General features: G+C 41.3%; 1 protein-coding gene across 2 annotated transcripts in view; it reads right to left on the bottom strand.

Annotated features, from left to right (window-relative positions):
* The window catches only part of ATP13A5 (ATPase 13A5), a 98,383-nt gene that overhangs the window by 21,522 nt on the left and 59,327 nt on the right, over positions 1-17,534 (bottom strand). For both annotated transcript variants that reach the window (XR_011428796.1, XM_001498779.4), the window contains exons 18-25: positions 17,056-17,180; positions 15,516-15,676; positions 13,318-13,443; positions 12,121-12,200; positions 9,447-9,489; positions 7,495-7,604; positions 3,894-3,990; positions 1,796-1,868 (exon numbers count right to left, since the gene is read on the bottom strand). Coding sequence is in view for 1 of the 2 variants with exons in the window: in XM_001498779.4 (XP_001498829.2) it covers positions 1,796-1,868; positions 3,894-3,990; positions 7,495-7,604; positions 9,447-9,489; positions 12,121-12,200; positions 13,318-13,443; positions 15,516-15,676; positions 17,056-17,180 (815 nt within the window). In the remaining variant the exon portion in view is untranslated. The remainder of the gene's footprint in view (positions 1-1,795; positions 1,869-3,893; positions 3,991-7,494; positions 7,605-9,446; positions 9,490-12,120; positions 12,201-13,317; positions 13,444-15,515; positions 15,677-17,055; positions 17,181-17,534) is intronic.

The following is a 17,534-nucleotide window of genomic DNA, read 5'->3' on the forward strand; positions in this document are numbered from 1 at the left end:
TCTAAAGAGGAGATCATTTTAACATGTGGAATTGACCAGCAGATGATCTGCCTATGCGGTGTCTGAGCTTGCAGGGGTAGAAAAGCAAGAGTGTTTGAAGGCAGAGGATAAAAAACAAAAAAAATGGCTGTTTCCTGATTCTGTTTCTCACCTTCAGCAATCTACCCTTAGTCCAGCCCATTTACTGAACCAGCTACACATTTGTTGAATATTAGAAAAAGTGTTGTCATTCTGATAGAACATTATGCCTCTGGTCTATCAGCCTTCTGAGACTGTTTTCTCCCACTGGTAACAATGGTTCTGCCTTGAGTTATTCTAACTCTCCTTCTGAGCCCACTCTGAGATGAGAGGCTAAGTTTCATTGGATGACCAACTGTTATGAGGGTCAACAGGCCATTGCCACGGGAAAGACTAAAGTACACCCACCACCATGGGAGTCAAATTCATAACCAATATCATAGAATTAAGTGTGTAAAAGCTCAAAATAACTTGCTCAAGGTCATCTAGAAATTCTGACTAGCAAGGCTAGGACTAACACTCATGTATTTGGATTTCTAATCAAACAATCTACTTGTACACAGTCTAATTCTTTGCAAGAGCTCATCAAGTTAGCCAGTCATCTCAAAAGAAGAAAAAACCAACAGGTACAGTGTGACATTATTCATCCTGCAATGAGCACTTACAATGTGTGATGCACTGTGCTGTACACTTTCCATGCTTTATTTTATCTGATCCTCACAACCCTATGAGGACATTTGTCAAAGGTCACAGAGATAGGGAGTGATGGAGGATGGCCGTGGCCTTCACCTTCACACTACTGCCTGCTAGTTTAGCTCTTGGAACTTCCTGGTGCTCTTTTTTCTTTTTAGCATCATTGACCATATTCAGAGGTAAATCATGCAAATTGCTTAAAAATATCCAGCATTGCAGAAGCAATATCATTGATTCAAAATTATCCAGTCATGAATATTAATAACATGTAGAAAAATATTTTAATGGGCTATGAATAGACTTTTCAACCCTGAGAATCAAAATTGGTATTACTTATGTCTCTGGTACTAGTAAATTTTATCATTGGGTTGATATAATAAACGATTTCAATATCAATTTCGTATTTTAAGATGCTACATGAAATTCTCAAGGTTATTAATATCCTGCCTTGCCTGATATTTTATCTGTTATTTTTCATAGCACTTTCACTGTTGAACAAGGAAAAAGAGAGGACTATGCCATTCTTTTTCTTTGCTCTCTGTTGAAACAGTCACCTTCCTCACTTATTAAGAGTTAGTATGAAGCCCTGAGTTCCTTGATAGGAAATGCTTTATCAGTATCATCTCAAAGGAAGGAAATGAGCAATAGCTGCTGTAAGCCACACCTTGCTTTTGAAAGAATTCCACTAGAATAAAATGCTAGCATTTGTTCCCACATATCAAAGACCTAGCAAAAATCTGGTTTCATGCCAATGTGAAGCATAGCTGAATAATGGAAAGTGACCTTTGGGTTTTAACGATTTCCCTTTCCAGATTTATTGCACATTTTCTATGTACAAGACACAAACCTACAAAGAACTCAAAATACGTTGACAATTTTATGAGGCTAAGACTCCTAAAATTTGCCATCAAGATATTTTAATGCCAAGTCTGAGAACTTGAAACCTCAAGTTACTCCCAAAACCACTTTCAGAAAATTCATATGTGATGACGTTTCAGTAGCTAAGGTACATCTTTCTCAGAGGCTCTTATTTGTATGATATGGATGAACACAATAATATAGTTTACTTTGCTAAAGAGCTTACTTGTTAAACAGACCATCAAGGTAATGGCAACATCTTGCATGAGATACTGGTAATTCCCAAAGAGTTGTAGTTGCTGAAAAGGAAAGAAAAGTAAATATGTGTTGATTCTGCCATTATAGCATTTTTATCATCACCAACACTCCTTTTGAAAGTAGTCAGGAAGCAACTGTTTTTTTTCTCTCCTCTTAAGGAAAAAAATGACTTATCTAAGATCTTTAGCATCTCATTGGATAGAATGAAACCAGATCACTGTTCTCCCAGTGCTTAACTTAATTCCAGATTAGCAACGAGAGTCAGTCAGTTGGGACTGACTCTCCTACTGGCCACAGTAATTCTGGCAGCTGTAGTCTCAGCATAGATAGTCGAATTCTCAATGTAAGATTTTGAAGCCTGAAAGTTCCACTGGGAACCTCAAACTTAAAATTTGAAGTCAAGTTCTCAAATCATTCAGCAGATGTTTCTCTCCATCCTCATCCCTGGATGGAGTTCACAACATAGCTCTCTTGGAGTCCAATCACTTTCACAAATTGAACAAGTGCCCATAGCCCAAGTAAGCCCATGGCAGACTTCAGTCTGGTACACCTGCCTTCCTAAGATTAGTGTAGACAGCGAACTTCTTTGAAGGTCACATTTATGGGGTTGAAGTATTTAAACACAAAAGGCAACCTATTACTCTCTGGAAATTTGCCTTGGCAATACCTTTTGCAGCCAGGTCTGTTTATCTGCTTCATAGCTGTTGATGGAGCACTAAATTATAATCCAGTTCTGAGCACGCTACAGACCAGATTTATGCAAAATGCCAAATATTTCTGGCCTCTTAGAGAATGAACCCAAAACCCGGAAGTTTCCAGGTGAAGGTCCTTGGGGTACACTCGTATTTCGGTCTAGACCATTGGAGTGGACTACAGTTCCAATTCTATCCAAGAAGACTTTGGAACTGAAATTCTGCTTTCATATTTTTGAGAGGCTGCAAATGGTTCCTCGGTGTTCCTCTCTTCCTCTAATTCTTCCTCTGTCTCCTGTCCCTGTCTTTCTCGTATCCCTTCTCCCTCATAGTGGTAAACTTATATATAGCTAGGGTGAGAGGGAAGAGGGAGAAATGTTCAAAGGCAGCTTTAGGTCTCATTCAGTTCTCATTCTAGGAGCAGCTTTCACAGAACCCTGGGGGGCTTTAGAAATCAGCCCATCTGATTTCCCAGAGGCAGATAAAGGTTTGGTCAAGGGCAAGGCCTAATTTGTTCTTAGTGACAGAGGCAGAACTTGAATTCAGGTTTCCTGCCTCCCAATCCGGTTCCCATTTCTGTCCACCTGGCTGCCCCTTAGCCCTCTGTGTGCGTTCCTTGCAAGCAACGGCCCACTAGATGCTGGAGTCTTGTGGTCCTCCCCTTCACCTCTCAAATGTCCCAGGAAAGCAGTAAAATAATTTCTTCCCTGAGTGCTCCCTGAGCCTATTGGATCATTTTGTTTTGGCTCAAATAATGGCTGAACTAAGGAAGATTACTTTCAACCTATACATATTTCTTCCAGACAGCCAATTAATTCGTAAATGATTGTTTGTATCATTGAATTTCAAAAGCCTTTTTTTTTTATTTTAAAGAATTGTTAATCCTTAACTAATGACATGTCTTAAGTGTGTAAGCTCTGGGCAGATTCAGAAGTAAAGCTCCAGTATGGGAGTTTTTCTAGCTTTTGTGTCCTTCAAAGTCAAATTCAACAACCTCTCTTTCTTTTTATCTCTTCTTAGTCTTTTGCCAAAACTATTCCACAGTTGGAGACCGATCCATTTCCTGCCGAGTTATATTTAGGCTGCTCTGAAGCTCTCTTCATACTCCAAGTGAAGAAACAGAGGTTCAAAGAGGTCAAGTGTCTCAGGCTATCTAAAGAAAAACAACACTCTTAGAAAACTGATCGACATCTACTTATTTCTAGTTCCCTATTTCATGCACAGTTATACCAAGTTCCCAAGATTGCAGATATTTATTCTGAGAAATGTCATTTATTTATAAAACATTAAATCCTGTGTAGGAGCCTCTCTCCAAAGAATAAACCAGGGATGTAAATGCAATTAGAACTGAGAAAAAACTATTTTGGTTCATACCCAATAGAGCAGTGATGTGCCAATAAACTGGGTCATGCTGTACATGGTCAAGTATTTAAACACCCCAAAGGATGAAACCAGAGCAGCTCGGCCTTCTCTGTTTAAGAAAAAATAAAAATAACTGGTTACGTAGGATACGCATCTCCCAGTCTCTTTTATATTTCAAAAAGAGTTCAATTTTTAATAGCTACTGAATTACATTCATTTAGTCACTGATTAATCCTCTCAATTATTTAACTATTCATTCTCTCATTCATTCTCTCCTTCAATCATTACTTCACTCGCTGATTCATATATCCACTTTTATTTAGAGTTTATGAGGTACCAGCATTATGCTAAGAGTCACAGAGGATATAAAAAGAATCAGGCACAGTTCTTAGTTTCAGCAAGCTTTCGGTACATTAAGAAGATTAACATACACATTATAAACACAATACAACATTATGTTAAGGTGCAAAATGTCAGGCGTTGACTTGACTGTGACCCATGACATCCTGACAACACTTGCTTCCTGAGAGTTGAACCACGTGTGTTTTAAAGACGCTTAGAGACATAAAGCCAAAGGACAGGTGCTCTCACATTTTAGGAAGTGTGGATGGGACCCCAATATCTGAGACGAAATGGATTTTCTTGTCTTTAATACTGCAGGAAGAACCTAGGGTAATAATCTGAGCTAGCGTGGAGATCAAAAGAGATAAAGAAAACAGTAAAAAAATGCATCTTCAAAAGTGCACATTCCCCCTTTAAAAAAATTCTGTTTGAGCTGTTATTCCCTTAACTGAGACTTGGTTGACTGGTGGATTGTGACAGGCCAGAGAAGACAGTGTGAGGTGGTAATACACAATGGAGGAGTGAGGAACCTGGCCAACAACGCCTCCTACAGGCCTCACTTGTTAAGGTAGAAGTGAATCCACGTGGGAGACAGCCTACATCCTCTTCCTTCCCAGTGCTTGGTGACACAGAGACCTGCACTGCTCAAAGACTTTGTCAACAGGACAGTGAAGTGAGAAGGAAAACCTAAAAAGCCAGACTAATAGCCACTTTGCCTCAGAGAAGACGAGAAGGTTGGGTGGGAGATAGGTCAGGATGCCTCGGGCAGAGGTTTTTCCCCAGGCTGAAGGCACTGACATTTTTTTCCAACACAGAGGGTGGAGCAGAAAACAAGCTAAGAAAGGGCAAGCATGTGAAGCCTGAAATCATTTTCTGACAAAAACTTTGTGATTTCATCCTTTTTCCTGCAGTTGTGTACATTTCCAGGAAAATTAAGACACTCAGATTCAAAGAAAAGCCCAAAAACATTCTAAGTTTTCGTGGGCTTCCAAAATTACTGCTATTCCTAATGATTATGAATTTTAAACAGCTCACTCTCTTATTTATGTAGTCTACAAGCATACACTGAATGCTCTGATGTTCCCAGCTTAGTGCTAGGCACAATGATACAGAAATAACAAGGCACAGGCCTTGCCTTAAAGAACTTGAACTATAACAAGTCAGTCAAGTTTCAAAGGATAAAAATGAAAACCTGTGGATCTGAACCTCATCACCCCTCGGGAGGATGTTTTCTCAAGAATAAGTATGCGTCGATGATAGCAAGTGTAAAATGAGCCTAACAGAGCTGAGCCATATCTAATTTTTATGAATCTATGAAATACTAAAAGAAAAGAGTTTCTACCCTGAAACTCTTTACTAAACCATCTGTCACTGCAGAAATTTTATATTATGACTTGTATTTTAAAACAGCATATTGCGTTCTTAAATGCAATGGGCCACTTGCATGAGAAAGAGCATCTGAAGTTCAAATGCCTTTTGGATGGAACACGTCAGCACTTTGTGCAACCATCCAAGAGTTTAAACTCCTATGCAAGGCCTCCATACCTGGCACTTCAGCTTAACCTCCACAACTCCCATCCCAGAAGCCTTCCAGCCCAATTTGGCTATCAGGGGCACCTGCACTCTCCAATTAAAACTTCATTTCTAAATATGGCTCTCCATCTCCCCTACCTTGTATTACCTCCCACCCCCTTTCTTTTTACATAAGTCCTATCTGTCCTTCAAGTTGTGACTCCCCATCCTTCGAGTTGCAACTCCCCATCCTTCAAGTCGCAACTCCCCATCCTTCAAGTTGAAACTTCCCATCCTTCAAGTTGCAACCTTCTCTCATGGCTTGAGTTATCACACTGAACTACTGGAGCAATTACTGTATCGTTTGGCCATTAATTTATTTAAAGCTAATTTATTGAGCACTTCTCACTCATCAGGCAAAAGATTCCCTGTTTTGTGATTATATCTATCTCTATCTCTATCCTTGACTGGAATGTAAGTCCTCCAGGGCAGGCTCTGTCTCTTCTTAGTATAACACATTTCCAAGCACACTATTTAAAAAGAGCTCCATGAGTCATGCTGATGATGGAAAGCATGAAATAGAGTGCATGTCCTGAGCACTCTCATTTTGTACTCATCATGACATGAACTTGGGTTAAGGCAACAGAGATAGTAAGGAAAGGGCTAGGAGAGACCCTCTGAAAGCCAAACCAGAAAAACATAATGCCTGGTTTGCTCGGGGTGAAGAAGAGGAAAGAGTTAAAAGTGCTCTCAAGTTTGAACCTCAGTGATGGACTCTAAGAACCAAATGGTCCTCAGAAGCAGGGAACATGGGAGCTGGGAAGAGGAGTTGCTTTGGAGGCAGGGTAGGTGATGGCGTTTGAGGGTGTGGAAGAATACAGGTGCAGGCTACAAGTGTTCGGGGAGATGTGTCAAGCTGTCTTGCTGATATGCAGCCAGAAGTGGGCATGGAATTTCAAGCCTGGCACCTTTACATGAGTAATTCCCACCAGTAGCTGCCTATTCAGATGCACCAAGGAACATGCCAGAGAACTTCATGGTTGTCTTTTTTGTATAAACCTCAAGATTTAGTGATGTCTTCCAGACCATTGGCCAGGAAGATGGCCTGAAGTTACCCGACAGTGTTACAGGAAACAACAGCGAAATAAGATTTATGAACAAAGTATAAAGTCAAATGTTTTATTCTTAGCTATAGTTAAAGCATAAGTAGAGGCAAGACCAGAAATGAGAGTGGAGTGGAGGTGAGGGAGCTGTATTGGGGAATAAACAGTTTTTAATTCCTTCCCTTTCCCTAACTATTGCCAACCAATTGTAGAAGTCTTCTATGTAGTCATTTTGGATATTCACTAATTTATATTTTGGAGTCACAACACTATTTGGGGAAGTGATCTGATGGAATGCTCCTTTTCTGCTTCCTCACTCATCCCCAACTCCTGAGAAAAAGGTTCCAGCAAGTATCCAACATACAAAATAAAGGAGGCGAGAAGTAAGAAATGCAATTAGTTTTTTAAAGATCAACTCTAGCCTTCAATGGTTCACATGACCCAGCCATTTGTCCTTTAAAACTCAGAAAAAGTCCCTTTTTTGTGGCTTTTACCAGCATTCTCGAGCAGCACTAATGCCCCCTTCGTTGGTGCTCCAGTAGTGCTCTACCTACGCCTCTGTTGTGACATTTATCCCTTTAAAACATAGCTAATTCTGTCCAGAGCCAGACAATGAGCCCGTCAGTCATGGGGTGGAAGGGGAAGAAGTGGCTTACTTGATGAGACGAGGCACACACTCGATGTTGGCTGTTTTTGAGGTGAAAGGGGATGCCACAGATGCCTCCTGTTCTGACAGCGAAATGCCTGCATGAGCCATTTTCAAAGCCTGGAATGAAACATCCATGTTACAGCCATTACTCCTCAGGCCAGGCTCTAACTGTTCAAACACCATGAGGCTCTTCTTCACATTGTAGAGTTTATAACACTGTACCCTTCCACCTCTGGGTCTCTGTTTATGCTATCCTTCCACCTGGAATATCCTCTCTCCCCTGGTTCACAAAGTCGCCAACAAAACAATGATCCAGAGGTAGAAGAGTGGTGTGCAGATGTGTGCGCCTGCATGTGTGAGTATTGGTTGTGGAGGTGTAGCCAATAGAAGAAATGGAAGCACTCATTCAAGAAGTCTATTAAAAAGATGACAGCGTTTGGATGGCCAACTGTGGGGGCCCTCACCATCATAGCTCTTACACTTAGTGGGCCACCTTCATGAACAATAAGAAAAGATACCTAATCCACACCTTTTCCTGGGCTGTCTAATCCAGCCAATGAGAAAACTGCTGGGATGAAGTATGGGGCCCATAACATCTTCACTGGAGACGGGGTCCAGGTCACACTCATCACAGAATCATTCCAGAATGTGTGTTGCCTCACTGAAATAAAAGCTAATTCATTCCTCTTCAAGACTGAAAACTTCCCAGAAAGTGCACAGAGCAGACAGTGGGCAATAAGCAGGCCAGCAAGCCCCTAATCCTGCAAGAATTATGTAAGCATAAAGTGAGATTTCGTATTTCTGTAGTTCTGTAGAACTACAATGTATCTGATTACTGTGGCCAGTATATACTAAATTCACGTTCAATAAAGATTAGAATATTTCCTTCTTATATAATTCAGGCCTTCTAGCTCATGCTAGGGTTAGACTTATGCATGATTCTTTCCCCCACTAGACAATGAACTCTTTGGGGGCAGAGACTACATCCTTATAAGAAATAGAATTCAGTATTCTTGAATTAGCACTCAATTTATTTGTTTTGTTCTAAATTCCTCATAATTAATGGGAATGAGTACACATTCTAGATTTTGAACAGCGGACTAATGACTATCTTCTTCTCATGAAGCACAAGGCAGAAAAATTCAAAATAGATCTCCAAGGATGAACACAGTTTTTCACAGAACTTTAAAGAAAATATTTAAGAAGGAAGTAAAACAATACTCAGATCTTAAATATCTAATAGGCTTTGGAAATACAAGGCAATCCTCTTCATTTCTTATTCTACAAATTAGCACCAAAATATTTTCTTACATGCATAAATCTTCAAGGTAGGCTATAGTTTCAAACATCTCTTCAAAACTCAGATTATAAAACATGCACTGCCTTCTATTGTGTATAAGAAGTAATCTGCTTAGAATCATTTAACTTAGGTTTGCTATAGTATGTAATAACCACATAGTTCGGTCTATGATTTCACTGAGCGTAAGAATTTTTGGAGTACTAACCTGGAGCAGAAGTTTGTCAGGAATAAATACAGTTTACATATAATTCAAAATCTTTAACCATCAATTTCAAACTTTTACTTCACTAAGCCTTTACTAGCTGTGTGACTTCGGACAAAAAAAGAGTTCACTTCCCTGAGACTCATTTCCTTATTGATAACACGATAGAATTATATCAGCTAGTCTTGTAAAGTCCCTTCTGAGTCCAAAATATGGGAGTCTAAGTAGCCTCTCCTGGTCTTTAGTCTTCTAGGAGTTGCCAGAAAATAGCTGAAGTGACTCATCTCACTTTATTCCTCTCCACTTCCAACCCACATGCCGATAGCAGTGGATATAAACAGCAAAATAATCAAGTGATTGCTGGAAAAAGGGTGAAGAGACAGACCCCAGGGACCGTGCGGTCCTCATGAGAGATATTAGTGAACTGCCTGCATTAGGAGAAGTAATTTCTACTCACCCCACAGTCATTAGCTCCATCTCCACACATGCCCACGTAATAACTGCAGGGGAAAGGATAAGAAAAATTAATAGCTTAACGTCTCACTTGAATAACTTCCATCATAACTAACTCACATGCGATGTGTGCGTGTGTGTGGGGGTGTCCTGAACACATGTGGAATCAGGCTGAAGGAAAATGACTTGGAGAGAAATATTCCCAGAGGAATAAGGCCACCATATCATTTAAATTGTTTCAGTCAATCACATGGATACTGCCAAGGACATCCACAAGGATGCTCGTGCACTTCAAAAGAAGTTTTGTTTGATGATATCCACCAAGGCCAAGTTTAAGAGTATGCAATCATAATCACAGCCCTTCTACACCACCTCACGCGCAGATCATAACCTCATCCATCTGTGTTTTGGTTGCTGACTGAGGTTGAAAGTTTAGAGTTTAGACACTAGGATGAGAAACATTTTGGAGATGGTTTGAGAGGCATAACGAGAGAAATAGGCATACTTTTTTTTTTGATGAGGAAGATTAGCCCTGAATTAACATCTGTTACCAATCTTCCTCTTTTTGCTTAAGGAAGATTGTTGCTGAGCTAACGTACGTGGCAATCTTCCTCTATTCTGTATGTGGGACGCCACCACAGCCCGGTTTGATGAACGATGTGTAGGTCCGCACCCAGGATCTGAACCTGTAAACCCTGGGCCACCAAAGTAGAATGCAGGAACTTAACCACTATACCACTGGGCCAGCCCAATATATACATATTGTTGATGAACCTTAGAGTGAAAATGAGATAACATGCTCCCTTCTATACTAGTTTGATGTGCAAACACAATCAGATAAATAGAAGAATAAGAAAAGGAACTTCTGACGTAAGACACACTCTGTGTTCTATTTTAAGTAAGTAATACATTATAAGTAATAATTAATGGCAATACTATTAAAAGCTCAATGGCAATTTTCCAAAAAACATGAAATAACAGATCAAAAATCCAAGGAAAAGAGAAGTTCTCAGAGAATTTCCTTATTATTAGTTGAAACATAGGAAATGACCATTTTAAAGATGATCAAATGCAAACAAATTCATACGGCTCAACCTAATATTTGGCTAGTATATATGAAAATCACCCTACAAACATTCTCATGTACTCATGTTCATGCCATGACTATGCACATTTGCTGAAAATGGCTTCCTTTCTTCAGGCTTAAAACACATATTTAGTCTTTTTATCACATGAGGAATCTTACATTTTCTGGTGTTCCCTGAATTCAGGAGAGAATTCAGACAACCTGTGCACATTCCCAATGATAAACGCATGAAGAAGAAGATTGGGAAATTGAGAAGACAGCTCATTCTGAGACAGCATATATATTCCTGAATCGATTTTTCTTTAGGGGAATATAGCTTTTCAAAAGTAAGCATTTAAGTTGGCAAAATTTCTCAGGTGTTTGAGAAGGGTAAAATTACTTTCTTCAGCCAATATCATATAATGACCATGTGAGTAAAATAGTCATTTTAGACACTGGTTACTAAGCCAGCCTCAAGGCATTATGGGAGTTAATAGGCAGTTTTTGAAACTCCCCTAAGAATGCTTGGGCAACAAAAAATAATAGTCTAAGGCAGTCTCCTGATTTTACCTACTACTTATCAGCAATTACCTAAAGTTTCACTACTCTCTATCGCTTTTCGCTTCCCAGAAATCTGCAGCCCAGAAATTGTAATATTTCCAGCAAATATAGGTAGATCTGGTCTCAAGAAGAACCGTTTCACTTTGATGTAACTTGGTCATCTGTATTTTTGAAGGAGATAAGAAAGAACTTTTTTCTTTTTTTTTTTTTACTTTGCCCTCTATTCCGAATCCATAACAGGGTCAGATACAGTGAAAATGCCATTCTGCCTCTTTCCTAGAGGACCCAAAATTATTCATATATCTTCTAATGGACCACCCTCAAATAATTCCAAGTGATAACCCACACACTTCTCTATTTTTCCTATTCTAAGCTATATAAACTCCTATTGTTTCTATTCTCTACATCCCAGCAGAGGCTCTTCCTCTAAGATATGCCCTATGGGACACAGAAAGGATGCTTTCTGGGGTGGGCAACTTCTAAAATGGCTGTCAATGATCCCCACCTCCTGGTATTCAAGACATTGTATAATGCCTTCCTTGGATGTGGGCTGGCCCTAATGACTTGCTGCCTTAAAGAGAATACAGCAAAAGTGATGGCATGCCACTTCTGAGCTGAGGATATAAAAAATGGTGTCTCTCTGGCTCTCCTTGCTTGCTCACTTTTAAGGAAGCCAACTGCCACATTGTGAGTTTCCTTATGAAATGACCAATGTGACAAGGAACTGAGGGTGGCTTCTGTACAACAGCCAGTGAAAAACTGAGACTCTTAATCCAACCGCCCGCAAGGAACTGAATCCTGCCAACAACACGTGAGTGAGGCTGGGGGCAGATTCTCCCGCCTCGAGTGCTGAGGTGACTGCAGTCCTGGCCCACACCTGATCACAGCCTTGTGAGAAACCCGGAGCAGAAGACTCAGCTAAGCCCACCTGGATTCCCGATCCACAGAAATGTACAATAATAAATGGTGTTATTCTAAGTCATTAAGTTTTGAGGTAATTTGTCACACGGCAATGGATAATGAATACACTCTTTCAGGCAATAACACCTACTTTAATTTCTGAAATTCTTCAACAAGGCTTGATTTCTGCCCAGGAGACATTCTTGCAAAAATGGTTCCATTCACTAGGATCTAAAGAGAAAAACAACGATTGCAATAAGGTTAGGAAGAAGAACACTTTTTAAATAAAAGATCAGCCCTGAAAAATCACTCCTGGCCCTCGTTTTAACACAGGATCGGGTGGTGTGTCATTAGACCAAATGCCAGGAAAGGGAATAAGGGACTTAACAGTTTAATATTTAACTCTCACTTTCAGTCGTCCATCACAACCCCATTGTTTCTTTCCAGGCCATTTTTCAAAGATGGGGTAACTTTTAATTAATAATAATAACTAAAAAAGCAGCAGAGCATATGGGATAAAAATGCTTAAGGAAATACAGTTCTTTTTATTAAACATCGTCACCATAATTGCAGCATAGGCAGAGGAAAGAGCAACAGGTCAGGAGTGGAGAATCCAGGTTCTATTCTCAGCTCTGCCCCAAACTATGCAAACCTTAGACAAGTGACATCCTTTCTGAGTCTCAGCTTTCCCAATCTCTTCAATGAGGAATTGCAGTAACAGCTTTCTAGGAGCCTCTGGGGTCTACATTCCATGGTCCTTGACTGGTAAAGCGACAGAATTCTCAAGACACTGCTAACAGATGGCTGCTGCCCTCCGCTTGTGCTCCCCTTATCTCCTTCACACTGACAGTGCAACCCTGCACAGCACTATTTTAAAACAGACACACAGAGGATAAGATAACAAAGGATTTTGAAAATAAACAGTGGGGCCTTTGTTTCCTCCTGTTGTACTTTAAGAATCCAGACAGGAAGGGGAATAGAGCTCAGCCTAACACGAGGTGGCAGCTTTCGGAGAGAAGCTGACCCAAATAACAGACAGGACATTTGGAACTATCTGGAGGTTCCCTTGCTGAGGAGTGAGAGAAAGGGAGGCTGGGATTGGACTGCCCATGGGGGCAAGGGGTGCTGTACCAGAACACCAACTCTGAAAAGGAAGCCATGTGCATATGCAGGACCAGGTCGGCGTAGGTGGGGCTGGGAAACCTCCGAAGGAGCAGTGCCCCTTTGTGGGTGTTTAGTCCCTAAATCTGAGACAACCTCGTGATCATCCCCTTCACTACTTTCCTCTCCTTTTCTGCCTCACTAATTTGAAGAGCAAAACAAAACATTTCATTTCACCAGTACTTACTTTTGGAAGCAAGCTGTTGAAATGCTGAAATATCACTTGGTATGATTTCCCACTCATTGCAAAATGGTAACAGCTCCCTCTTTCTCTATCAGGCACTGAGCTGTTTCCAATGTCAATGCAGATTTCCTAAAATCAAAAGGGCGTTATTTCTATATCAGCTCTGAAGGAACGTCTCTGCTTTCCTACGTTTTATTGAAGGAAGTATATTCATGTTTCATAACAATGTGAGGGCCAGCAAACACATAATGTGTCATTCGCCCATGGAACTTAGACTCACATGAAGAAGACACTCAAAACGTCCTCCCAAGATCATATAAATGTGTGAGACCTTGACAAAATGATGCTCTGGATCCTGTCCTGGGAGATAATATGTGTGATGTCAGTCTACTGAGGAAATCATTCCAAGGTACCAATTAGCGATTCCAAGGAAGAATAAGGAACACTTTTCCCTCCTCTTCCTTCTCCTCCTCATGCAACCTTTTATTTCCTAAGGTCTCTTACCATTCATTTGTTCAAAAATGATGCCCCAATTTCTTCACTGTAAAATAGGCAGACTCATTCCTCAGAGCCTAACTCCTTTTAGCACCTGGTCCTTCCCCAACCCAACAGGTAGGCAACCTGTTCCCTCCTGGTGCCCAGATCCTCTTCCAACCTCTATGTTGCGTTGCACCAGTACTACTCCTTTTCTGAAACCCTTTCCCTCCTGTCTTTCACCTGTCAATATACCCCACACCACTGTGTTCTAGACCCACCTGGCTCAGCTAGAGAAAGCATCTGATGATGCACATGTACCCATCAAGTCAATAGCTGATAATGGATTTTCATGCCACATTTCTCGGAGGGTGTTACATTTGCGTAGGACTCTGAATTCAAATAGTAGAGGAGGTGAGAAAATTTTATTCATTAGAGCAGTTCATCTTAGGGAAAGCAGTGTATTTGGAAGAAGAAAATATTTTGATGTGCTAAACTGGGAGGCAACGTGATACACCCCTCCCCTTCCATTCCCTATTGCAAACAGCCAACAAAAGACACGCTCTAAAGCATTCTGCATGAGGCAAGGACAAGATTTCTTTTGCTTTGACTAGAAAAGGGAGAAGGAGAGTGTGGTAGGAGTGAGGCAGAGGGGAGGAAAACCTGAGATTGTGATATAACTTCTCCCAGCAATGACCAAAACTTCAGTAAAGGTACTAAACCCATGAATGGGTAGTGTGAGTAGACTGTTAAAAATTAGTAAGGACCTGAGTTTTGTCACATAGTGTAATTGAGACAACATGCGTTGATGCAGAAGCAAGCGGGTTTGCAATGAAATAAGCACCAGAAATCTGCTGAAAGCATAGAGAGAGCGGTTGTCTTTTACAGCTAATGTAATGGTGTTTGAGCCAAGTTAATGCACCTCTTCACAGGGTGGGGGCAGGGCCACTCTGCATGGTTATGCAGTTTGTGTACTGAATAAAGGCCTACTCTACACTCGACAATCTGAAGGGCTGGTCAGCCTGGAGGAAAGGAGCATTTTTGTAATTTATGCCCTGGAGGACCATCTCTGAACTCACACAAAGGTGGAGGTGCCACCTTTAGTGATGGAAGGTCAGGCTGCAGCCCATTCTCTTCATATGAATGAGCTGTTTTGCGGCTAGCACACAGGAAGCTTGCCTTCTAGAGAAACCTGACACCTGTTAACTTCATGTCACAGGTACAGCACGATCTAAATGCCCATGGATTTATTTGGGTGGAATCAAACAGACCTGAATTTGATTTCTGCTCTGTAACCTGCCAGTTGTGTGCCTTGGGCAAGCATACCTCTCTAGGTCTCAGTTTTCTCATTTATAAAATGACCAGCTTGCTCAACTGTATTGGGTAACTGTGAGGATCAGATGGATGTAAATCAGTGGTTCTCAACCACGGCTGCACACTGGAATCACCGGGAGGAGGGACCGATGCCGGTTCCCAGCCCAGAGATGCTGATTCAATCGGTAAAGCCTTGGCACTGGAAACTTAAAAACTCTTCCAGGTGATTTCTATGTGCAGCCATGGCTGAGACACACTGGTGGAAATGCTGCATGCTTTGCAAACTGTAAAACTCCGGGCAGATGTGAGGGATTATTACAGTCATGACTTCTATGGCTTAGAGCAGGTTGCCCAGGGTCAGGGCTGTATTCCATCACTGCAGGCCACAGAGGGGCCTTCAAACATTTGCTCACATTCCTCCCAGGTCCATTCTCTTGGTTCTCTACCAGCTGCCAGGTCACAGAGGCAGGAGCACACTCTTCTGGTTCATTGGCTTCCACAACGATCACTTGGCTCCCTCGAGGAATCATTTCAGAACTCTTTGCAACAGTAATGGCTGTTTGAAGGTTGTCACCTAGATGACAAAGAAAATCACCTTGTTTTATGTGTAAACCTCTCAGCAACCAGCACTGAGCTCTTGCTCCTCTGAGGGTCCATACCACTTGGTTGGTGCTCCTTGTTGGGGCATTTATCACTTTCTGCCTTATCTTGTAACCATTTATTTTTCCCCCTGTTCAAGCCTGTCTACCTCAGTGGTCAAATTCTATGTCTGCATCTCCCTCCCATGATAGTTAGCATTGTGTCCTGAACATTGAGTATTTCCAACATGCAGTAGTGAATAAATACATGGTTGAGATCTTTATGACTGATCCTCAGGAGACTGACAGCTCTTAGTGGTGAAAGTAATATGGGTCCAGTCTGACAGCGTCAAACCATCTGACAAATAGAAATGGCAAGCAATAGGATATATTGGAGTATATGAGGAAGCCATTTGGTGTAAACCTAATTCGGCCTGACCTTGTTTTTCCAAAAGGGTCTGACTGTGGCCATTGAGCATGCATTGCATATCTGCTTTAAAACATTTCCTATGGCAAGAACAAAGGCCCTTGAGGTAAAGGTGCAGCTTCCCCCCACATTGGCATTTCCTTAAGGATAAGAATCTTTCCTTAGGCTAGGAACTGATTGCTGCGCTTGCCTGTGACCACCCAGCTCGGAACAACAGACGTGCCACCCTGCTGTGTTCACCGAGACAGCAACCTACCTGCTGTGTCCATCAATCGCTGTGCTGACAGAGCAGTCTCGCGACTATGGTAAAAGGGACATTTCAATCATGTGAAACATCCTGTTTTGGGGTATATAACCACTCTGTGCACCCCACTTCTTTGGTGCCCTTTCTTCCTTCAGGAAGAAAGGCCCCAGGCCATGGTCCTCAGATTTTAGCTCAGAATAAACTCTCCCAAATTTTCATTCATAGATTGGTTATGGATTATTTTCATCGACACATCCTTGGCATGTGGATTCCACTTAAGCAGAGAAAAGAATACTTAGGGCTGTGTCATGCTTTGATTTTATTACCATATGCCCTGCCTGCCCCACTGCCCTGAAGGACAGCCCAGCAGAGTCTCACATCCTTTACACAGAGGTCTTATTGGGGTTCTTGATGAGGACACATCCATTCTTGTGTTTAAACATTACTGTGAGTCTATTAGGACTGTGCAGATCCTGGGTAGGAAAAGTGGGCATTAGACAAAGGGAGTGATGGGTCCTGCCTCCACAGCTCATGGTGGTATTGAGGGAGCTACACATGGTCCCAGGTAACTGGACCACGGGGAAACAAACTTGACAGCAGAGCAGTTTTCTTTCTGCCCCAATCACAGGAGCTCACTCAGCTCACATGGTCTTTTTCTCATGCCTGGGATGCATTCAACTTGTCAGGCCTCCAGCGACACACACCTGTAATCATCACGGTCCTGATGCGGGCCTCGCTCAGTTCCTTCAGGACTGGTTTGGTTTCCTTTTTCAAGCGATTCTCCATGACGAGAAGTCCCAGAAATGTTAACTCTGACTCCACTTTCTCCCTTTGGATTCAGGAGAAAATCAATGGTATTAAAGCTTATCTATGTAATCTCAACAGTTGGGTTTATTTCTTCTTTTTACAATTTCTGTTTTATCAATGTAAGACATGCACATGTTTAAAAAATCAAAAGGAACCCAAAGGTTTATGATGAAAACCAATAGTCCCTGTCTCCATACCTCCTCACCCATTCTCCTTCCCAGAGGCAACCACTTTGATGTCTTTTAGCTGCTTCTTCCAGTTTTCAACTCCATTTGTTTTAAGACAATGTGCTTGTCTTGCAACTCTTCTGTTGGTTTTTAAAAGTTTTGTTAATTATATATATTTTTTAATTTCTTTTTTTGAGCTTGTCATCACT

The sequence above is a fragment of the Equus caballus genome, chromosome 19, assembly GCF_041296265.1.
Source record: "Equus caballus isolate H_3958 breed thoroughbred chromosome 19, TB-T2T, whole genome shotgun sequence".
Lineage (NCBI taxonomy): Eukaryota > Metazoa > Chordata > Mammalia > Perissodactyla > Equidae > Equus > Equus caballus.